Source organism: Kazachstania africana, chromosome 1, assembly GCF_000304475.1.
Source record: "Kazachstania africana CBS 2517 chromosome 1, complete genome".
NCBI classification, from domain to species: Eukaryota; Fungi; Ascomycota; class Saccharomycetes; order Saccharomycetales; family Saccharomycetaceae; genus Kazachstania; species Kazachstania africana.
Window position 1 is genome coordinate 461660 of NC_018940.1, and position 23541 is coordinate 485200.

At 35.8% G+C, this 23541-nt stretch overlaps 12 protein-coding genes across 12 annotated transcripts; 5 read left to right on the plus strand and 7 right to left on the minus strand.

Annotated features, from left to right (window-relative positions):
- Positions 1-377: 377 nt before the first annotated feature.
- On the plus strand, positions 378-1751 carry KAFR0A02220 (putative methyltransferase; the record flags this gene model as incomplete). Its single annotated transcript, XM_003954746.1, has 1 exon — positions 378-1751. The coding sequence occupies one exon, from the start codon at positions 378-380 to the stop codon at positions 1749-1751; it is 1374 nt and encodes a 457-aa protein (XP_003954795.1).
- A 147-nt stretch (positions 1752-1898) lies between these two features.
- On the plus strand, positions 1899-2981 carry TAP42 (Tap42p; the record flags this gene model as incomplete). The annotated part of the gene is made up of 1 exon (XM_003954747.1): positions 1899-2981. The coding sequence occupies one exon, from the start codon at positions 1899-1901 to the stop codon at positions 2979-2981; it is 1083 nt and encodes a 360-aa protein (XP_003954796.1).
- A 93-nt stretch (positions 2982-3074) lies between these two features.
- On the minus strand, positions 3075-6200 carry NUP120 (Nup120p; the record flags this gene model as incomplete). The annotated part of the gene is made up of 1 exon (XM_003954748.1): positions 3075-6200. One exon carries the CDS (start codon positions 6198-6200, stop codon positions 3075-3077), a length of 3126 nt encoding a protein of 1041 aa, XP_003954797.1.
- A 343-nt stretch (positions 6201-6543) lies between these two features.
- Positions 6544-7956, minus strand: FAR8 (Far8p; the record flags this gene model as incomplete). Its single annotated transcript, XM_003954749.1, has 1 exon — positions 6544-7956. The coding sequence occupies one exon, from the start codon at positions 7954-7956 to the stop codon at positions 6544-6546; it is 1413 nt and encodes a 470-aa protein (XP_003954798.1).
- A 182-nt stretch (positions 7957-8138) lies between these two features.
- On the minus strand, positions 8139-9983 carry KAFR0A02260 (RNA polymerase II degradation factor 1; the record flags this gene model as incomplete). The annotated part of the gene is made up of 1 exon (XM_003954750.1): positions 8139-9983. The coding sequence occupies one exon, from the start codon at positions 9981-9983 to the stop codon at positions 8139-8141; it is 1845 nt and encodes a 614-aa protein (XP_003954799.1).
- Positions 9984-11002: 1019 nt separating this feature from the next.
- On the plus strand, positions 11003-11899 carry KAFR0A02270 (Frag1/DRAM/Sfk1 family protein; the record flags this gene model as incomplete). Its single annotated transcript, XM_003954751.1, has 1 exon — positions 11003-11899. The coding sequence occupies one exon, from the start codon at positions 11003-11005 to the stop codon at positions 11897-11899; it is 897 nt and encodes a 298-aa protein (XP_003954800.1).
- A 252-nt stretch (positions 11900-12151) lies between these two features.
- Positions 12152-14644, minus strand: EIS1 (Eis1p; the record flags this gene model as incomplete). Its single annotated transcript, XM_003954752.1, has 1 exon — positions 12152-14644. The coding sequence occupies one exon, from the start codon at positions 14642-14644 to the stop codon at positions 12152-12154; it is 2493 nt and encodes an 830-aa protein (XP_003954801.1).
- Positions 14645-15502: 858 nt separating this feature from the next.
- Positions 15503-17575, plus strand: HOF1 (formin-binding protein HOF1; the record flags this gene model as incomplete). The annotated part of the gene is made up of 1 exon (XM_003954753.1): positions 15503-17575. One exon carries the CDS (start codon positions 15503-15505, stop codon positions 17573-17575), a length of 2073 nt encoding a protein of 690 aa, XP_003954802.1.
- Positions 17576-18541: 966 nt separating this feature from the next.
- IMP2 (endopeptidase catalytic subunit) lies at positions 18542-19045 on the plus strand (the record flags this gene model as incomplete). Its single annotated transcript, XM_003954754.1, has 1 exon — positions 18542-19045. One exon carries the CDS (start codon positions 18542-18544, stop codon positions 19043-19045), a length of 504 nt encoding a protein of 167 aa, XP_003954803.1.
- A 93-nt stretch (positions 19046-19138) lies between these two features.
- Positions 19139-20266, minus strand: MIH1 (putative tyrosine protein phosphatase MIH1; the record flags this gene model as incomplete). Its single annotated transcript, XM_003954755.1, has 1 exon — positions 19139-20266. One exon carries the CDS (start codon positions 20264-20266, stop codon positions 19139-19141), a length of 1128 nt encoding a protein of 375 aa, XP_003954804.1.
- Positions 20267-20534: 268 nt separating this feature from the next.
- On the minus strand, positions 20535-21866 carry MSN2 (stress-responsive transcriptional activator MSN2; the record flags this gene model as incomplete). The annotated part of the gene is made up of 1 exon (XM_003954756.1): positions 20535-21866. The coding sequence occupies one exon, from the start codon at positions 21864-21866 to the stop codon at positions 20535-20537; it is 1332 nt and encodes a 443-aa protein (XP_003954805.1).
- A 921-nt stretch (positions 21867-22787) lies between these two features.
- SUB1 (chromatin-binding transcription coactivator SUB1) lies at positions 22788-23444 on the minus strand (the record flags this gene model as incomplete). The annotated part of the gene is made up of 1 exon (XM_003954757.1): positions 22788-23444. One exon carries the CDS (start codon positions 23442-23444, stop codon positions 22788-22790), a length of 657 nt encoding a protein of 218 aa, XP_003954806.1.
- Between the last annotated feature and the right edge of the window lie 97 nt (positions 23445-23541).

The following is a 23541-nucleotide window of genomic DNA, read 5'->3' on the forward strand; positions in this document are numbered from 1 at the left end:
CATTGACACCACTCTTCTCACACGTCATTAACTCGAAGTGCGTATGACAAAAGAGGACCCTACCGGCTAACACAAAACAAGCCCCACATCCAGCTTCCCCAGCCTTCTGCCTCTTACCATGACTAATACAACTCTGCTCATCAACTGGCTACTAGTTAACAGTTGAATTGTTAATCACGATGACCAATTCAACTTCCAAAACCCAGAACCCAGGATTCGAAATATTGGATCTTTTGACGAGAAGCTGGAAAAAATCGTACGTTCGAGCAAATTAATGGTCACGAGAAACAGTGACATGTACGTAATATATAAGCAAGTAGCTTGGACTGGCAATTGCATCTTAAGAAAACTATTCTAAGCTTACCAGTAAGATAATCATGACTGCCTCATTACCACGTCGTTTTTTGACCAGCGATCAAGGCACATTTGGTGCTTATACCGCATCCGTCCGTTGGCCTATCATTGTCCAGAATATTATCGATGATCTTTTGAAAGAAGTTGATACTTTAAATGACGACGAGATTATAAATCAAGGTAAAATAATTGAAGAGCAATTAGCTGCCTTTCGTTTGGAGATTATAAACGATGCTAAATTAAGAAAATTTACTGCTGAAGAATGTGAAATTGCATCTGTGCCATTAACCTTCAACAAGTACTTAGATGAACATTCAGGTGCTACTTGGTTAAATGCTGAATGGCTCTTCACTGAAATCTACCTGTACAGAAGAGTCAATGTAATCTTCAGGTTACAATCGAGCAAGCATTGGAAGTCATTCGACTGTTTCAATGGATTAAAACAGTCAACCTTCCAAGCTTCCTGCCACGGGGTTGCAGAATTAGCCATAAGATATCAGAATTTATTACCACAATTAGAAAAGAGCAACCATGATGAAGAAGTTTTAAAGTTACTATTCCAGGAATTCATCGAAATATCATTGTGGGGCAATGCTACCGATCTCTCTTTATTAACGAATGCCACTCTAGAAGATATCAAATCTATCCAAGGTCAAAAGGCAAGGGAAGAATCGGAATCCAAGATTTTAATCAATGACACTGAAAAGGCCTGGAATCAACTTATCAAGAGTGGCAATAAAAGTGGAAAACGTGTCGATTTTGTATTAGATAACTCCGGTTTCGAACTTTATGCCGATTTGATGTTAGCTGCTTTCCTATTACAGTCAAAATTAGCTTCTGAATGTGTCTTCCATGCTAAGGATACGCCATACATGGTGAGTGACACAATGATTAAAGATTTCTTCATCCTATTAAATGATTTAACAGATCCATCATTCTTCTCTATCAGCGACAAGAACTCAACTGAATCAAAGGCTTTAAATTCATTTGCCTCCGATATCAGGGCTTTTTATGATAAAGAAATGATCACTTTTGAAGATTCTGAATTCTGGACGACGGACCTTGATTATTGGAACATTGATGGCGATAGTCCAATTCTTAAGGAATTACAGAAATCCGATTTAGTGATTTTCAAAGGTGACTTGAATTACAGAAAATTAACAGGTGATAGAACGTGGTCTCGTACTACCCCATGGGCTCAAGCTATTGGTCCATTATCTTCCAACGGCGTCGTCTCGTTGAGTCTAAGAACCTGTAAAGCTGACGTTCAAGTCGGCTTACCAGCCGGCCTTGATGAAAATTTGACCAAGCAATGGGAAGTTGATCATCCAGGTCAAGGCTCATGGTGGACGTGTAGCGGTAAATGGGCTGTTATTTGCTTTGCAGCTTCTCACTAATGCTGCTAAAACCGGTCTATTAACCGGGCGATGAGATTAACACCTTGGAAAAAAATTCTAAAATGAAAAAAATCAACCACATTTATAAATGGAAATGCAAAATAAAAGTAAAGATATACAGTTTATATACTAATAGTATTGACACTCATGACTTCTATTGATGCTCAATTCTCTTCAATTATTGACACTTTCAAAAATAAAATAGAACATTCATCATCACGACAAGATTCAAGTGGCTTTCAGGAAATCGTAACCAAAAATATACAAAGTTTATTGGAATTGAAGTCAAAAATATACAATGATCTTTCCCTTTTCAGCTCTAATGAATCGTTAGAAGACTTATCCACGAAATCTATTAAGTACCTTTCAATAGACTATTATTTGGCATTAATGTTTTCCAGAAAACAAAACATAACCTCGAAGGATCCGAACTCAAGAAATAAATTTAAGTTGGCATTTTTACAAAAATCAGTGCAGTTATTTGTACAGTTTTTAGTATCATTACAAGACTATGGAATTTTAGACCCTATATTATCAAAAAAAATTGATTCTTTCAATGAAACTTATAATCCAAATTTGAATGACTTATATCAAACATCATCGGCTGATAAAGATCCAGAATTGTCAAATGCTTATTCAAAAAGAGAACAGAAAATCGAATTTTATAAAAATAGTAAGACTATAGAAGAGCAGTTAAACTTCCTGGAATCTAACAGCAATAATGATGATGAAGCATTAAGAAAATTAAGCACTTTAAAGCTGAGCATATTGAGCTATCAATCATTTAATGAAATAGAACAAATACTTTATGAAGTAGAACTACTTCAAAACTTTTCAAAATTCGAACAATCTAATACAAGGGAAAGAAAGGAAGAAATTCCAAGTAGCACAGAGTATACGGACAGGCTAGAAACCTTGAATATGCCATTGCTTTCCAAAAATGGTAAAATTTTAAGGAATTTTACCCTGGTTGATAGGAAAGCTTCTTTACAAAATAAAGTGAGAGGATATGGCCAGTATGGCCCAACAATGTCGGTAGAAGAATTTTTAGAAAAAGAATGGGAGTCAGGAAGAGTATTACAGGGAGGACCAGAAGATATAGATAAGGACAACGAAAAGGATGAAGATAATTATGATTGGAATGATAAGGAAACTTATAAAGCAAGAGAATGGGACGAATTTAAAGAAAATAACCCAAGGGGAAGCGGTAATACAACTAACAGGGGTTAACGACTAGTTTTTACAGTTTACATATATATTATAAATAATGAACATACTTTTTTTCCCTCCCAACAGCACATACATGAATCATCAGAATGTTTATCACAGATGAATATATTCATCTCTCAGTTCTTGTAAGGTTATCACTTCACTCCCATTGATGATCCACTGCTCAGATATCTCTTTGAATGTTGATAAAATATTAATAATAATTAAGAAACAATCTTTCTTAACTTCGAAACTAACTTCATCGCCATATGTGAATAAGTAATTATAGATTATTTCAACAGCTTCTCTTCTATTTCCATTTATCAAACGGAAGCTGTAAATTTTCTTGTAATTATGCCAATTGCTTTTGTCCATATTATTCACCAATAGAGTATCTATAATATCATAATCCTCAATTGGTAAGAAGCCTGGTTTATTGTCGTCACAAAGTTTCAAGAGGATGGAGAAAAACTTTTCATGTTCAGTTACGTCGTATAATAAATCTTTAAAGTAAGCCCTTCTTTCATCTGGATTTAGATATTTGTGACTCAATCTTAGCACATCTATGACCTCATCAAAGATATTGAAATAAATTAGCAATTTTAATAGTTGATGATGCTGCAGACTAGATATGTCCAGATCAATGTTTTCTTTCATCGAAATCTCAATCGATTTTTTGATAGCTCTTAGAGCTAGTTCAGGACTACTGCCATAATCGCTGAAAATACATGATAAATAGTAGTTATACCTCGACAAACTATTATCCTTATGACTGAGTGATTTAATCAAAGAACACCAAATACTCTTGTCATTGTACTCGCTATTAATCATATCAGTTAAAAAGAAAGGTAAATCGTAAGTTGGTTCCATGATACTCGAATAATTGTCGTGCAATTGAAAGAATTTGTATGACTCTTCGTATTCCTCGCAATAAAAGATTAATATAGCCTGTAAGAATTCAAAAAGGCTATTATTACGTAGATAATATTCATTGCCAATGTTTCTTAGGAACAACTTGTTTTCAAACTTATTCTTTTTGATAAACACTTGATTATAGAACATTTTCCAGTAGTATGGGTTTGCGGTTATTTTGGTTTCGTAAATCTCTGAAACCATACGCTGGACAAAACTATTCCATTCAGAATAAGAATATAATTTTGCCCCAAAGTGATATTTAGATATTTGCTTAAAGATCTCAGCAACTAATGTTAGTTTATCTTGTTGATATAGCTTGAGAAACAAAGATTGTTTGTAATGTAATTCCAATAATTTATTGATTTGGTTTTCCAAAACAGAGTAGTTAACATCCAATAGTAAGAATGTAACAAGTACTTGTAGAATGAAGTCATCATGAATTGTAATAAGCTGATTTAGACTTTCAATAGATATGATTTTCATAAAATTGTCCTCAGAAATTGAATCAACGAATGCATTACTTGACGTCGTATAAGTCAAATGATTATCAATGAGATGATTTAAGCAACTAACTACATCGATTGTACTCAATTCGTTAAAAAGGATTTGTACATCTTTGATGTCAAATTGACCTTGAAGAACTTCTCTGAAAATTTGAGTAAATTTCTCGGAAATCGTTAAGTTAGATGAGATTTTACCAGTAATGGTATCTACAAAGCTTTCTGAGAGTCTGGTAAATACATCTCTTGGTAAACGTGAAGCAAAGCCGTTCAATAGTTTCAGATATTTGGCCATTTCTTCGTCTGTAGAACTATTAATATGAATGTTGAAAAAATAATTTTCCAGGGTAGAATTAACTTTGTAAAGGAAGTGATTGTATTTCGTTAAACAGTTGACCACTATGATTTCATCCTTGAATATTGTCAAAGAGGAAGCCTCATCCGTTTTATTTTTCAAATCTTTTAAAAGCGTTTCCATATTGGCCAAATATTCTCCATTTTGACTGTCGAGATCATTTGCTGAAACCACGAAGTTGTTTTCAGCTAAGATGTTTTGAGCAGCTTCGAAGATGTGTGGAGCATATTTGGATTTCAATTTAAATAAAACATCTTCATAATCAATAGTAGTTCTAGGTGTTACGGAAATCGAGTCTGCTTCTGACTTGAGGTCATTAATTGATTTATTAGATGCCTCAATCCATTTATATTCCTGTAAATCTTCATATAGCACATTCAAAATCTGTAGTTTTGTCACTGTACCGCTCTTCCAAAGTACCACAAGGTTCAAGTAACTTGAATCATGATTGAGATCAATTGGTGTTATCAGCTTCATATCAGCCAGAAACCAAACAGAGGAAGAGGATAGGCTTGATGGAAAAGTTTTCCTTAATTGAAATTCTAAGAGTCCCTTGCCACTAACTGAAAGGGAACCGAGTTGGAAAGTACCGTTAGCGACTGGTAAATAAAGTGCCAAATAGTTGTTGAATATAGATAGATAGTTACCCACTGCGCCAGTACTTCTGATTTGGAAATCGTTAATTTCCAGAGTTTGTGATAAATCATAGTCTTGGATAAGGTCAAAATTGGATAAGTCCCAAATTTTTAAATGTATGGATTCAGTCAATGCGATTAGAAACTTCTGTTGGAAATTTATGCAGCTTATAACCTTACCTACTGCATTCCGGGAATTGGATCTTCGAACAAACAGTCTAGTTAGACTTTGGAGATACGAATTATCGTTGAATAAGATCGGTTCAAAATCGTGGTCATTAGAAATGCTTTTTAAACCTAGAAGACCGCCATCTTCCAAGAAAACCATCAAAAACTCTGCTGAAATCGCATGTAAGAGGTGAGGTAATCTGACACTGAAATCATATGGTGTTTGAAGTTTGAACCAGTCAGAACCGAGGGTAGGGGCATTATTTATGGAAGTAAGAAAATCTGTGGGTATTTTCATCGTGAGGAAAGAACCATCCTTCAAGATCATATTAATTAATAATAGTGTACCAAATATGTTCACAGTCATTGTATAGTTCTTATTCATTGATTCTACTGGAACCATTATGTTGATTATTCTCTTTGTAACAATGTTATTCATATTGTATAATGTAATTGTTCTATAATCGCGAGCTAAATGATAGCAAATTAATTCACCATTATTCAGTTCGAGAGTATTCGAATATGCACTCCCGCCTATGATGGCTGAAGAGTCAATTGGATTGGAGTTATCTCCTAAAAACAGATTGACAATATTCTCAGAATCTTGTGTCCCTGGGTCCTGTAATAGTAAATTGGCATCGATTTTAGATAATGATGACATTTTCATAAGATATCCCTTCCAAAATAAAATAGGTTTGCTCAAACGAAAGAATACAGCTGTTAGGTTATATCTAGATTGATTAAAATGACTAAGACAGTAATGAAAACTCAGTGACTAGCTGTTGCCAAAACTGACAAGATTCACTTGCTCTCCAGCTCAACATGATCGAAGAATAATGTTTTCAATTTTTTTTCTTTCGATCTTCAAACATTCGTAATGCGCGACTAACAAGATTGATGTTATATAGATTCTGTCATAACTCGTTAATAGAGGCTTGATATTCTTAAATACACGATTAGCACTACAGTAATTCGTTTATTTGTATACACAGGGGGAGGGGCTATAAAACTTAAAAGATGTTGTCAGTTGTTTCCAATTTCAAAATATTGTCACCAAGAGATAATAATATTGGTTTTGATCCATCTATTCTTGTAGCATCGATAATTAAACCTTTATCATTTTGTGAAGTCATATCTGTTTGGGATCCTAATTGTGTTGGCAAACGATGGATATATTTGAAGAGTACCTGGTCGAAGGTTTCTAGCATTCTGATTTCAATGACACTATCTTTGTATGCAATACCTATGCAATCGTTATTATATTTAAAATACATTGAAACAGGTGCATTCTCAAGAGTTTTTTGAAACACTGTTCTTTTCTGATCAAATGAATATATTATAATATGTTTTTTCAATTGAACCAAAATCTTTGAGCTATCTTTATTTAAAAATAGTCTGCCACCATGAGAGTACTTCTTTTTCGAAACATCCTTCCCAAGTTCAATCGTTTGCAATATCTCCCCTTCAAAGTTGTACACTTCCAACTCTAACAAATTGCTTGTCAGAACAATCAATGATTTTTCAGTAATTCCTAAGATACAATCTAGGAGTCCTTTACTAGGTTGTATGTCATACTTGTTTTCAACTATTGTATCAAAGGGACATGATATCTTTGGAATATTCAGTTCCCATATATGAATATCATTCTTATTTGTTAATAATAGCCACTTATGCTTAAAATCGATATGACGGATCTTTTCGGGATTGAAAAGAACGTCATCAAAAATGTTCAATTCGCTTAAAATTCTTTGACCCTGTATGGTCCATATAGTAATACCACTAATGGTCAAAATCATCGCTCTATCTTTGTCTAGCCAAAAGATGCCCTTGATTTTCTTAATTTCAATACCATTGAATTCCATACCTGTGTCAACGCATTGTGAATCTGCATCTATTTTGAAACATCTAAGTTTATTGTCCAAGGTAGCTAGTATATTATTTTGGAAAATTTTTAGGAAAGGTCTATTTTCAGCAATTGATCTCTTCAACATTTTCTGATTTTTAAACAGAGAATCTTCAGTGTTTCTTGTATTAAGATTTAATCTTTCCATTTCATGCAACGGTAAATCTCTATCATTTAATGTATCTAATTGTGCCGTCACGTTAGAATTATTCAACAGATAGATTATTTCTCTAACATTATCTTGCACTACTTTTTTTGATTTCGTTAGCCTGCCCATGTCATCACTCTTGAATGGCTGATTCGAGATATCATCTGAAGATTGTAACTTTGCTAGCTCATATTTCAATTGTCTATTTTCACTTTCTAACAACGAAATGTATGATTTCATCTCAGATTTTTCTAGTTCCCACGTAATTCTGTCTCTTTCATTCTTGGTAAATTCTGTCTGCAAGTAATGCATCACACCTGGCAAGGTATAATGGGGACGCACGTGAGATTGAACATTAAATGGATCTGACATCTCTGTGCCCTAATGTTTTGGAGACTGCTGTATTAGCATATACATACAAATACAATGCGCAAGTTATTATTAAAATCCATTTTTTCAGATAATTGCGAACGCAAGAAAAGATTCAAAAAGTGAGACAAATGGGTAAAAAAATACATACAATTATATATTTTCAATTAGAATATATATGAAACCTAATAGTAACCTCTTGATGACTGAGAAGAATAATCATAACCAGAATAACCATATGGTGCATTACCTTGCTGTTGTTGTTGATTCGATTGCTGTTGCTGTTGCTGTTGCTGTTGCTGTTGCTGCTGTTGTTTTTGTTGCTGCTGTAGCTGTTGTTGCTGCAACTGATAGTATTGTTGATACTGTTGATACTGTAGCTGTTGCGGAGTCATGTTGGTTTCTTGTTGCTGTGGTTGTTGGACTTCTTGCTTAATTTCTTCTTCATTGTTTTGAGATGAAGTGGAATTTCTTTGATCATTTTCACTTAATTGACCTTGCTGTTGTGGTTCTTGATAGTAGTTAGAGCCAGAACCCTTTGGATTTGGCACTTGATAACCGTATTGACTTGTCATTCCGTATTGTAGTTGACCATATGGGAATGATTGCTGATAAAAGTGTCCATAGTAAGGCATGAAAGGTTGTTGACCGTAAGGTTGTGCCTTTGGTTGTTGCTGTTGTTGTTGTCCATATACCTGGGAGTTGGCAGTACTGGTTGGAGAAGCCGTAGATGCACCTGCGCTGGCTAAATCTGCATTGCCTGTACTTGGGGTAGAAGTTGGTTGTTGTTGGCCATAAGCTTGTTGAACGTTAGTGTATTGGGTTGATGGAGCGTTACTAGCAATGCCGGCACCAGCAGTTTGACCCTGTTGGTATTGTTGATACATTGGGTATTGTTGGTATTGTTGCTGATTGAATCCATAGGTTTGGTTATCAAACATACCAGGGTAAGAAAAACCAGGGAATTGATTTTGGTACATGTAGTATTGCTGTTGAGCAGCCTGAGCCTGAGCAGCTTGAGCTTGAGCAGCTTGAGCTTGAGCAGCAGCATCATATTGAGCTTGCTGTTGTTGTGGGGTAGCAGTCTGCTGCTGCTGCTGTTGTTGTTGTTGAGATACAGATGCTACCTTTTCTTCTCTTGCTTTGATTGGTTGTTTCCTGATTTCTTTTTTAGGTTTTCTTGCAGGTTCTTCAACTTGCTGCACTTCTTCTCTTTGTGACTTTCCTGGTTCTTCTTTCACTTCTTCCTTTTCTTCTTCTACCTTCTCTTCCTCTCCCTTTTCTTCCTCTTCTTCCTCAGAGCTTTCTTCTGATGAAGATTCTTCAAGATGCTCAGCTTCTTGAACTGTTTCCTTTTCTACATTTTCTATTTCTTTCTTCAATTGCTCAACGTCACCTAGAGAGGATTTTTTAACTATATGTTCCTTTGGAGTTGCCACTGCTGCCCAACTTTTCTTTGTTGGTTCCTGATTGTCACTTGATATAGTTGTTGTCGTGCCTATTTCTATTTCTTTATCACCTTCCTTTTCATCAGTAATATCAGTTTTTGTAACAACAGTTTTGTGTTGTTCTTGTTCACCTTCTTTTTGCTTTTTCATATCAGTGGCAATAACTTTAGCCCAAGAAGTTGTGTGAGAAACGGACTTTGTCTTGACAGGGGTTGGTCTTGGTTTTTCGTTACCAACAATTGATTGCTGCTGTTGTTGTTTTGTAGTATGCATAGGTTTCTTAGTAAAATTTTGACGATACTTCGGTTGGTTATTTGGATATCTAGGTAAATCTGTATCATTATCGTAGATATGTTTATAACTCGTTGATTCCTGTCCCTGTGATCGTTTCTTATCCTTCTTTGATGGTTTCTTAACTTCATCCCATCGAGTGACAACGCCGGATGTAATTTTATCAATTATAGTTTCCAAGTCGGTATATTCATGAACTAATTCAACGAGATCATCATTGGACCAGTCTGGGAACAATTCCTGTAGTGTATTCACTTTGAATTTCGTTTCGGAATCTAACTTTGTTGACATTCCTATACTAATTTTATTAGTGATTATAATTTTTCTTTTTATGTGAATATAAAGAAATGAAATAAAAATGCAATTAATTTAGAACCCTTAATCAATTGACAAAAAATAGTAGAGTATTCTAATTACTGCCTTATATTACACTTCCTTGTCTTATAATCTTTATTATCTAAAATAAGAAAAAACTGAAGATTGAATAAAGTTGATATACTGAAACTGCTTTCCTTCCAGTTCATAAAATTTACACATTTCCTATCTGTCTATTTCCTCTCTCTTCGCATCGTTGGAAATTTAATATTAAAAAGAAAAATTTTCTGCGAAAGTTTAAAGGGACAAAAAAAAAAAAAATAAGAGAAGCGAATTTTTGGGCCGGCGGGGTGTCACCCGGCTGGTGCCTATATGGATCGTTCGGTACGTCGTCGTCGTCGTGGCCGTCAGGGCTGGTACGTGAATTCTATATTTATGGTCCTGTAGGTCGTCAAGGTCAACATGGGAATGACTTGCTATCAGGGTGAATACTATACAGTAAATTTCTGGGAACTTTGTCCCCGTTACATCACGAACGCAGGTGTTTCACGGTGTATACAAGACACGATAATGCTGTTGGGGGGGAAGTCTTTTCATATCCATGTAGGCTTAGTTAGTAAGATCATGGCTTCTCGAACAATAGTGACATAGTCGCTTTGTTGTCCCACTGGCGCTGCATTTTCTCAATTGCCAAGACTTATTTGCACTATTATTTTTTTTTACCTTAACGGAAAAAGGCACGGGTACCGGTATATTGTTCCGCGGAATAGGCAAATAGCAAACAAAAAAAAGAAAGAAAAGCCCGTTTTAGCAGTTTCTATTTTTTTTCTGCCTCGAGAGATCTTATATAAGATTAACCGTCTCTTATACGTAACCACTTTAACTTGGGTTTAGACTGCCGCTAAACATTATATTCAAGGAAGAATGCTCCAATTCAAGAAGCCAGGCAATTATTTTTTATCGTGCCCTGGATTGCTTTCATACCATGGTATGGTATGCTAATTACCATGTTAATCTGTTGGGCTGCTACAGGCCATCCCATCTACGGATTCATGAAGCATTTCCAAAATCCTGTCTATATCTCCGATATTGGTGCAATGAGATTGCATCCATTATTCATTGCATGTTCAGCTTGGCAAGGGCTCGGCTATGCAATTAGTGTACTCTGTGAATACCTACAACGTGGTGGAACCATTAGGTACATCTGGACGAACTCAAAATTCTACATGCCTCCTTGGTACACCATTCATGAGATGAAATTAATCATTGCTGCATGTATTCTAGGTGGAATCGGTGAATTATGTCTTTTATTCTGTAGTATCTTTTCATGTTCCAGATTCCCAAAGGTTCATTACACGATGGTCTCCATCTTCGTCGTATTGATGTTTTTTTCAATCTGTTGTCTCTCTGCTGAATACTTCATTATGGGAAAGCACTACGCTGTCCTACATCCATTGAATTCTAAGGACAATGAAAATGTCAAATATGAAGATTTATCGTGGAAACAATGGACTGGCCACGTCTGGAATAAGTACACGATAAGTGCGGTCTGTAAAATTGTGTGGTTAGTCGGTGCTGTTGTAAGTGCCATTGGGTTCGCTGCTTCTTCAAATAATTCCACAAGTGCCGTTTTCGAATGGATCCTAGCTTTTTGGTTCGGTTTCCTATTCATTATCATCTCCATTGATTTCTACATTGGTGGAAGATTCAAAGAATCTCGTTATTTCAAAGACGTTAAATCATTTGCTGGATATTACAAATACGAAGAAATGGCAACAAAGACACATTTGGTGAACGTTGACGAAAATATTCATGAAATTGAAAATGATAGCCATCATCAAAAAGAATACTCTACTGAAACTGAATCAACCCACGACGATTCAATTGTTTGAGATCGCCATTCAATTTTTTCCTTTACATATTCCGTTTTGTACAATTTATAAGATGTATTATAGAGCTAAAATCAATAATAAATAATATCAAACCTGATTTAAGTATCACAAAATTTTTACTTGCAAATGAAATAACTATATACTATAGATTAAAAATAAAATGTTCCATTGTTAAATGATTTACTAAAGTAGAATATTAAAAAAGAGGAAAAGTAGCGCTTAGATATCAAAATCGTGGGTCATATTTCATTCTCAAAATACTTCCTTGAAGTAACCTTGATTCTTATTAGCATCATCAGCATCCTCAACTGTGTTCGTTATATCGTCTTCCTCATCATTATCATTACGGATAGAACCCTGTGAAAAGCCGCTAAATGTTGGATTCAGTTCGTTTTCACTGCCTGATTCGTTCTTTTCGTTATCCTTCTGTCCTGGTACTGTGAGTTGATCAACTTTTTCTACATGGCCAGAAGTCACTACAGGTTCACTTAATGAGACTTCTTTTTCCCTTTTTCCCTCTGCTGCGCTCTTTTGAAGGTTGGAATTAACTGTAGCACTGGGGTCTTCAGTAATTTTGTCAGCTGGCACCTCCTGATCCGGCACAGAAGCCCCTTCTTTTGTTGACGAAGTACCATCATCAATGGAAATAGCGGATTGGGTGAATTCTCTCTCTTTACTGTTCACCTTGGCAATGAAATCATCAGGGGTCTCACCAATCAGATTTTTAACTCTTTCTTCATCTAATTTATTATCTCCACTCAGCTCAGCAACCTCTTTCATAACGTCTAAAAGATTGAGCTTTTCCTTTTGTAATTCAATTTCCGTTTTATTTAAGTCAGTTTTACGCTTATTCAATACTGCTTCAACCTCCAATTGTTTTAAGCGAGCTTCTTTCGCAGCCAGAGCAGCTTCCTCTTTAGCTTTATTAGCAAGAACAATAATATTATCATTCAATTCCAGCTCTAAATCGGCCTTGTTCTTTTCTAATTCATCTTGTAATATATTTTCACGCTCCTCTCTGTTCTCTTGGCCTGCAAGATCGCTCTCATAGTTCGCAATCTTCTTTTTATGACTTTCAATACCAGTTCTGAGTCTCACAATTTCTTCGTTAATACCGTCATATTCACCAATTAAACGCTTTTCTTCTTTTTCAGCGCTCTTCAAGTCATCAACATATGGTTGTAACAAGATTTCTTGCTCTTTAAGTGCATCCTTCAAATCATTTTCACGATATTTGCCCCAATTTTCAAGTTCTTTATCAGCACGTTCTTGTTCTAATGCTAATTTCATACGCGTTTCTTCCTTTAGGTCTTCGTAGGCCTGCTTGGCCTTCTCCAATTCTTTGTTTTCATCCGCAACCTGCTTTTCCATAGCTTTGATCATGGCATCATACTTTTCAGTGGCTTCCTCTACAGCTTTAGCTTTCTGTGTTTGGAAATTCTTCTTTGCATCAACAGTATACTGTTCATCGTTCTTCACTTTTTCGCTATTCAATCTGTTCCAATTGGATAGATCCTGAGAATAGAACTTAGTTTTTTCAGCAATTTCAATGTCAGCAGCACGTTGATCATCAGCTTTTTTATTAATTTCATTAAGAACTGGATTCAACATATCATGGGATATTTTTTCTATTTCCTCTGGTTTCAACCATAATCCACCCCCTAAATTAATCATATTACTATATTGACTCTTGTTATTGGTATAATTTGCCTTTGCAACAGCAACAGCAGCTCTGTTGTATTCCTCATTACCAAATAATCTTTGCTCGTAGTTTTGTTCTTCGAGCGCTTGAATTTCCTTATCTACATTTGCCCTTGCCCTAGCAAGAACTTGCTGTGAAGTCAATTGCTTCAAATAGATCTTTTTTTCTTGTTCTTTCGTCAATAGTTCCTCATCTACGATGGTTGTAGGATCCATATCTTTGACAGCAAAGGCTGCGCCGAGAGCAAATGCGGCATCCTTTTTAGCTTTCTCTTGAATTTCTTGTCTTTCTCTGTCAACATTTTTCCTTCTTGCTTCTGTTTCGGTTTTAGCCATAATGTTACCCATAACATTACTCGTGAAATTGAATTGATTGTTTTCAGCCGCGTCAGTCTTCAACCCGTAGCTATAGTTTTTACGTTCAGGTTGCCAACGTTGCTGAACTCTGGTACCAGCTTTCTTCTCTGCACCGTTGATAATTTTTGACATGTTTGGTTTAATATGAGCGCTGCTGTTATCGTGCAGTTTCTCAAGTTCTTTATTCTTCTGTTTTGGTGTCTTACCACCTATGATAGAAGATGTACCCGAATTAGTAGATGCTAACGAATAGGCTTTTGAAGCTGCTGAATTTGCTCTCATCCTCCTACCAGCTACTTTTGGAGCTTCATCTGGAATAACATTTTCTTTGTTTTTCCTACTGACACTGCTAGCAGCTCTTGTTGCATCAGGGTCTAAATATCTTTTGAATTCCTCAACAGTTAAATCCACACTATTCGCTCTAGTTGCAGCAGCATCACTTGCAACTCTAACGTCTGAAACGCCTAGGGGATAGTTTTTTGCAGGTGATTGGTACATACCATATTTCATCTTTGCACGATACAGTGCTTCTTTACTCAATGGTTCTCCTGATGTCTGATAAACGGAACCTGGTCTCCTACATGTCTTGGAACTGGTAGAAGTGAGAGTGCTCGTGCGACTCGAAGTTGGAGTAACTTCTTGCTTACGTTTAGCATTCTTCTCAGGAATTGCTGAAACCAAAGACATACTTAATTAATCCTTACTTTCTTACTACTTGAGTGTATAAAGTAACCACTATAGGATTCTGTACGCCTAGCAATATATATTGTAGGTTATCCCTTCTATATATAAGTGTGAGGATAAAAAAACGACCCCTGTAAAAGATTAGCTTGTTTGATTGAAGGAATTGTCGAGGCAGAATCAAGAACAACAGATGAGGTGGATGGCATTTTCCCGCATTTGCTTTTCGCAAACTTCTCTCTACCGTCTCCCTATTACACTGAGTTCCTGCAGTGTTTTTTCTCGATGTTGGGAAAATCACGGGCCACATTATATTGACAGAAAAATCAAGCCAGTCCATTCCACATTCTACATCCCCCGGTATAATTTAATTTCACCTGGAAAAAGGCAGAACATTACAGAGGAGAAGCTTATTAGAAGTGGGGAACCCACAGTTAGCATTCGTCGCAAAACTTGCTTGTGAATTCATAGCTACGGATTACCCTATTTATTTTTGCGACCTTCTTAAACAAAGGTTTTGCTTATCTGCCTGAATAGAAGGGTCGAGGAAATGCTCCCATTTTGGTAATAAAGTTCTAATGAGTTTCCATTTTGAGAACTCCATACCCATTTAGGTTATATTTCGTCATATATGATCTTATTTCGAGAGTGAAAATCTAACAGGCGTGTTATAACAATAGTATCCGTAATGGGAAATTAGTAAACATATAGAAGGAACGATCCATTCAAAAGAAAAATTTGGAAGGACAGCTCGAGAAATAAACAGATGAACACATCTACAACATTATATATTGCTTATAGCTTGCTAAGAAGCGTTCACAATTGAGTTATAAAAAATAGCTAACCAAAAATATCCAGTTTAAGATGGCTTACGATTACGAATCCTGTTTTTGGGATCCCAATGACGACGGCGTCAACATTCTTCTGTCACATATTGCATCAGGTATAAAATCATGCGATACAGTCGAGCATTTCTTCAAACAGAAAAGTGAATTGGAAAAAGACTATGCCAGAAGGATGGGAGCAATCAATGAGAGGCTCAAAAAAGATATGATGAATAACACAGAATTTGGTCAATTAAACGCAGCAATGGATAAGCTTCTCTTACTCGAGAAGGCCAGGGCACAGTCTTACTCTAAGCAAAGTGAGTTGATCTACAGGAAGCTCTATAGTGACATCAAATTATTTATTGGAGAGCTAAACGCCAGGTATACTACCCTGAGCGGAAAAGTTGAAAAATTGAGATTAGATAAGTTCAATAAGAAGAAAGGTTGTGAAGAACTAGCAAAGAGGCTAGATGATGCCTCTATACGCGCAAGAGACCTCCAATTAAATAAAAATAATATAATTGGGTTCAAGAGAGTGGAACAAATGACAAAAGAATTGGCAAAATGGGAAAATAATGTGCATGAATTTTCTCTGCAGCTCAATGTGTTGAAGCAAGAATATAAAGCTTCGAAAAAATACTGGCTGCACGAATGGGGAAATATAACGCAACAGTTACAAGAAATGGAAGTAGCAAGAATCAGATTTGTTCAATCTAAGATGCAACAATATGCTGAAGCTGCTTTAGAAACTACATTCTTGGAACAATCGAAAACTGACTCTCTCATAAATGAGCTTTCTATATTTACTCCAATGGATGATATATCAAAATTTTCGAGAGAATATGGTACTGGAAGATTGAAAGAAAGACGTAGTAATTTACCGGCTGATTACAAAAAGTCGAGCAAAAAACGGCTTTCGGTAGCTTCCAGTATACCAAGTACAATAGACCACAATCCAGACAGGTACTACGTGTCGTCAATGAGAGACCCTCATATTGATGCTGTAAGAAAACTGTCCTCTCAATTACAGCAAAGTACATTAAACAGAAGTGCGCACTCTGGGACTTTTAACAAACAAATTCCTAACGAGGAAACAGAAAAACCATTGCCTAGTATAATATCGAGCACCTCACATGAAGTACCAACCAAGGGAATAAAAATAGCGGAAGATATTACACGTTCGCTCACCACTGATATGTTTAGCCAGAGTGCAATACGCGTTAATGAGCCCACGGGTACAGAAAATAATATTAGTCACTCAAAATCAGTAGGGAACGACTTCTTTGTGCATGATTATCGCGACGTACCTGGAGATAGCCGCGATAACCTCATGGAAGTCGAGGATAAGCCAACAAAACTGTCGGGCCATCCTGCGTCGTCATCATCTTCTTCAGGATCATCATCATCGAACCCAACAGATTTTACTAGTAATATCCCAAAAAAGCAGAGCTTTGAATCAATGGCTACGTCAGTCAGTTCAATGGCTAATACTATTGATGACAAACAAAGGTTTGCCAAGTCATGGAATTCGACAAATAGGAAGCGGAAATCGATGAGTAATATCAGTTCCCTTACAGGCAATTCAGATTCTAACCCTGTAGAAAGATCACAAGGTTTCAGAGGAACCAGTACCGCTACTGTTATAAATACCAGTGTCCAAGAAACACGCGATGCTGATACTAACATTCAGAGAATCTCATATTCCAATACTAAAAACGATGCCGTAAGCAGTATACGTTCTAGAAGAAAGTCAATGGTACTGGAAAATTCTAAACACCCTATTGAAGATGCTCTTTATGAGATGGAGAAGTTACAGGGTGGCATTAGTCACGACACAACCGTTGGAAGGGTCAAAGATAATGGTGTAGTGGTTACTCTGCCTATTGTTTCTAAAGGAGGTGACAAAGTTATACATTATGCGAAAGCCCTCTATCCTCTTCTTGACAATGACGCTCCTACATTAGCCCACTTTGACAAAAATGATTATATCTTGATTACAGAGGTAATCAATGATGATTGGTATAGAGGAGAGGTGTATGGTAATGATATGATCAGTCCTGAATACAGAGATGGTTTAATACCTTACAATTTCATACATCTTCTTGACTGAGAGTGATATAATTACAACCGTGTCGTAAGACATACATGCATTAATGGACATTGCATATATAAGTATATTCTTTATGTATGCAGAATTGTAATATTTTCGTATTTAATAATTTCGAAAAGGTGTAACTAAGATAACAATGAGATAGTCTTGAATTTCAAGAAAGGCTGCTCTTTTAAGGGTTATTAGCGATTTGTTCAATGACCGCAGTCATTCACACCATTATAAATGTTGATTAATACAGCTACACTAAGTGAAGCCATTCTAAAAGAAAATTATTAAATACGTCATAGATCGTATCAATATTGGCGTGTACTTCTAGCCGCAAGAAGTATATGACAACAAAGGCCTAAGGACGAACACTCATTCAATTCTACTATAGTTGATCTGTTATTAAAAACTTTCTATATAGATAAAACGCCAGATGCTGGCTTTTAGATATTTACTAGTCATAACTTACCGTACCTTAATTTTAAGTACAAAAATTATTCTCGTCCAGTAGTTTGTGGCACAACGGGCTGGCAGTCGCAAAGGTGCATATATTGTTGGTAAGTTATATTTGAATCAGTGCATCTGCTTACTACTGAGGGCATTGGGCCACACATTTAGAAATAGCTTCAAAATTCTTGTACAGACTGTAGCAAGCTGGGCTATAGCCTATATGATTCCAAGTCAAATCACTGCCATATTTGGGTGACGAATAATACCGCTAGTTGCATCTTGGACTTCAAGAATCATAAGTAGTGATGATCGACAGTTTCAATGCGGTAAATGAAGTAATATGTTTCCTTTCAACATGCTTTTCTTATTTCTAAATGGCTCTTCTTTTAGTGAAAAAAAATAGAAATAATGCGGTCAGGCTTAATAAGATTTTTAATAAATATAAGGATTATCGAGCTTGTGAATCCAATATCTGGGATTACTGTGACTTGTATTTTATGTCTGGTTTTTCACCATACCACAGATTCGATGAAACGATATACAAAGTTGGTACTCCTCACAATATCGTGGTTACCGGTAGCGATGACAACAGCAGAACTAGTCAATATATCGAAAATAAATGGGAAATCAATGAGACCAACTCTTAATCCGAGCGATAAAGATACAGATTGGGTTATCCTGAAATTGTTCAGGCCCGCAAAGAATCTTCAACGAAACGATATAATACTATTCAAATCACCATTTGACCCAAAAATATTATTTTGTAAACGTGTAAAAGGTTTAGACAAGGATTTAATTAGATTGGAGCATGAGAATATAAGAGTACCGCGAGGTCATATCTGGGTCGAGGGGGATAATGTTCATTCAGTTGATAGCAGGACATTCGGGCCGATCTCGAAAGGGCTAATCCTAGGGAAAGTCAAGTGTATTGTATGGCCGCCAAGGAGGTGGGGCACTGATTTGAATAAATGGGCAGGAAGAGACGCAATGGTTAATGAGGATGATAAAATGCATTTTATAGATAGTGAATGATTAAATATATAGATGCCATGATAATTTTATATATGCAAAGAAAGGTTAATGAAAGTGGTTTGATAGTTCACGAGAAAGTTTATCAAACTTCATTCAATCACCACCGGTTAGGAACATCAATTTCTTACCTCTTTTTTCATCATTGTCCAAGAATGAGAGTTCTTTTTCATCAATCTCGTCGAAACTAAAGTATTGATTGTCGCTTGCTAGAGAATCCATAAGTAACGTCTTGCTAACACTGAAACGACTGGTACTGCTGTTTGTACTTATTGGGGAAATGTTATCATCACTGGAGATGTCACTGCTATTACTTGAATTAGAGCAAAATTCGAAGGATAATTTTGGTGGTTGTTCTGGTTTAAAATCGTTGAATATTTTTGAAGAGTTTGTCCTTGATATTACACGTTTCGAATCCTTCCTGAATTTTGTTAGTTCAATTTCGAGAATCTTGCAATTTTCTTTTGAATTCATCTCAACATAATTATTTGGATAGCATAACTCTGGGAAACGGGCGTAAAAGTCTTTGTAACCTCCATTTACGATAACTATATCTGGATAGAAAAGGTTTGGATAATTATCGTAGTGAAGCATTCTATCACAATTTCTTAAATGCGATGCAAGTATGGGTCCTCTATGGGAACTGAATTCACAATGGAATATGAGCAATGTGTTACTTTTCCTCTCCAACTCAAGCAAATTTTTTTCAATATCTTTTTGAGTTGATAAATTTATTGCATTTTTTATATGTCCACCTTTAAATTCATATTCGAATCTGCAATCGATGATCTTGTACGATTTGAAATGAGGTTTATGTAGATCATTACAAATGATATCTTTTAATATGTCAGGGGTGATTCTTGGGAACATAATGTTAGAGTTTGGTTCAATGTAGGTGATTTTACTTTGTGATAGTACGGAAACGTTCTGCTCATGAATTTGTGAATATATAGAATTGATCTGCTTGATCGTTGTTGGATGGTTTATCTTCTTGGGTTCTTTCTTCTTAAACGAGTCTGAACGTTGTAATGATAGACTACTCTTTCGAGAACACGATTTTCTTCGAGTGGCTGGGCAGTACATTGAAGATTGTAAGACGTTGGTAGAATCTATTTGTAATATCACTTCTTGGTCAATTGACTCTCTTTTCGAGAATAGTGACTGGACGTTCTTAAAGAACTTTGAACCTGTATTACCGCTCATTAAATCGTCCCTCTCATTCATTATGGAACTTCTCCACTTGCTCGAAATGGATCCTCCTCATAAGTAAGAGTCTATTTCTTTTTTTTTTTTACCTTCTTTGGTCTAATTTTCATGCGCTTGTTTCATACAAATGTAAACAAAAAACAAACGTCTCTGCTATAAAATGGTACACTATTATTTACTTTTACCTGTAGTTTCTATAAAATGTATATAAACAGACACATAAAGGAAATGTATATATATAGATTTACATATACATTGAAGATTGTTAAATATTGTAGAAAATGTCTCATAACTCGCCGTGCTTTTTATGGGTTTTCAAGTGTTGCGAAAGGTTATCACTTCTACTAAATTTCTTGTCACAAATAGTACAAGCGAACGGCCTTTCGGTAGAATGCACGGATCTGATATGTCTCTTTAAATGTTCACTTCTTCTAAATGCTTTGTAACAGGTGTCACATTTGAAAGGTTTTTCATTTTCATCTATTGGGTCAATGGATTTTTTCCTTCTATGCTCATTTAATTGAAACGTGTTGGTAGATTTTCTCCTTGTCTTTTTAATTTGTTGTGGTGATTGCAAGGGTTGTTGCTTCAGTATATTTGTATTATTTGATAAGGACATTGGTATTGATTTTTTCAAAGAGAACATATTATTACTATTTGAATCTGGGTTTTCCATCCCGGTAGTGGCAATCTTAGCCATTGTTGAGGCTTTGCTCGAGAGTAGCATGGAAGGCCTTATGAAATTTTGGTTTGGGGATGGCGCTGTATTGCTATTAGTGGAAGGAATAGTGGTATGAGTGGAGCTTGAAATTGTAGTTGTCGGGAAGTTTAAACTGCTGTTATTGTTTGAATCCTCATCATCCGAAAGAATGACATTTTCCCATGTGACGTTTTTATGGAAGAATTCAGAGTTTCCTAGTGCAGGCAAAGAGGCACGATTTTTTCTAATGCTATAATTTCTTTCCTGTCTTGGAGACTGTGGAGGTACTATGGCATCGGATTGATTAGTGGAGAAAGGATTTGTGAAATCTATGTTATATTCACTAAGAACTTTTGTTAATTCATTATCTATCTTGAATGCACTTTTTTCTATCTTTTCATTTTCTATTGTAAATTTATCTTTTTCATTTAAGTTCCAAAAATCCACTGAATTGGAAATTGAGTTTCTTGCATATGATGATGCCGTTGGTAATCTATTGCTATTTGATATTATTTCACTAGCTCTTCTATAATTTGGATCGAAAATTTCATTGTCTGTCAATAAATTATCTATTAATGAAGATGTATGTCTCTTGTAATTTGCAGTATCATCCAGAAAAAGACTAGGATCAATAATAGTTGGATTTATAAACTCAGTAGAATTATTATCTAAAGTCTTTGGTGATTCTAATCCGAATAAAAAGTCGTTTAACGTTGTTGGGCTTGTAAGAGAGTCATAGTTTAAATTTTCTGTAGGAAGCAATTGATTTTTCGCTCTTGAGTTACTGTCAGTGGAATCCTGAAACAACTCAAAACTGTTACTTGTTGTAGTTGCTGGAGTAGATATGGCTCTTTCATTTGGAGAATCATTGGTTGAAAGAGGAAATTGTAAAGTGTTATTTTCTTCCGTAGTCGTCATGATATAATAATAATAGTAGTAGTATTATTACTACAGTAATGTATCACTCTCGTTGTATGTTTAATTAAGTTCCTTGTTGTTTGAATATTTTATTTTATTTTTTGAAAAAGCAAGTACAATGGAATTATTTATACTGTCTTGTAGCTAGGTTTTCTTTCCAACAAAAAAAATGACGTTTTCTCGAGGTAACTCTGCTTTATTTTATTTGTTTTCCAATAAAACCGCTTATTTTAGTTGAAGAACGTCTGATATTATGTGTACACACCGGTATTAAAGTTGTTGAATTGTTGGTACCCATAATATATAAGAAAATTGTATATATCTCTCTATAATCAGACAATCTGCAGAAACAAAAAGGAAGCACGGTTCGATTTTCGCAAGACCAGCTGAGTGAGAATTTATTTTCATTTGACTCTCACGCATTCCCAATCGGGAAATTTGTACGGCAACGACCCCCCGCATGTGGAAACTCTTCCTGAATACGGAAGTTTAACGCCGAGTTCAGCTATAATTTCTCGGATTGGGCAAATAAAAGAAAAGCAGAAGCGAGAAATGTCCGATGCGGTGGCTGGGTTGTCCGAGCACGCAGCTTTTTTTACGTCAGTCGGTTGTTTCGTGCACGTGACCTATCTGGATTGCGAGACAAAACCATTTGCATGTTTGAGAGCAGTTTGTCATGATAGCCAGAATGGACCACTTACCACTGTATAGTAAGCAGTGCAGACGTGGATGTTCCGTCCGTGTGTGCTCGTATGCGTTATCAGTGTTTTCCCGCGGAAAATTGTGCGTAGCAACGGCCAGCGAGGCCGTACACTGGGTTACCTATAAGTATAGAATATTCGTATATTTCCTGGCCCAAGCCTTTACGTTGTCGTTTGGAAATATGATTGTTATTATAGTTTATAATATGCGTATATACAATCACTCTTCTTCACTACTCTCATCCAGCAATTTGTTCATTTCTTCTTCAAAACTCTTGGATTCTTCATCGTCACTGGATTCCATATCCTTCTGTGTGATTTCCTCTTCTTGTACCGCAACAGGCTCTGATTCTGTTTTAACTTCCTGTTTTCTGGCTCCTGGAATAACTAAGGTGGCATTCGCTTCTCTCTTCGCATTTGCTGCATTTTCTTCATGCGGCAATAGCGTTGGAGGTGCAATCTTTTGCTTCTTAGTTCTTCCATCGTCATTGTCTCCCTCTAATTCGTGACTCTCTGTGTCTTCTTCTCCATCAGATTGTATTCTCACTGTCTTGGTCCTTGGTCTTTTCGAACCAAACCTCCTCAATGCTTCATCAATATTTAACCTATGTTTTAATAATTCATCATATAAATCCTCCGTCAATGAAATCCCTTTCTTACCAGGCTTCATTTCCCCAGTAGATTGATCCATATAGTATTCTCTAATATCGATCAAATTTATATTTCTAAATTGTCTAACTGTAACTCTCTTATTCTTACCAAGATCAAAAATTACATCAGAGGATGGTAACCCATGGGGACTAAGTGAACTTGCTTCATTTCCACCTTCATAATTGCCTCCCCTCTTTCTGTTCTTGTATCGATTGTAATATGACATTGATTTCTCTTATTATACTGCGATTGTTCACCTCATTTATATGGATCAAAATCAACTTAATTTTAAATTTTTCTCTTTTAAACTTTTTTTTCTTTCT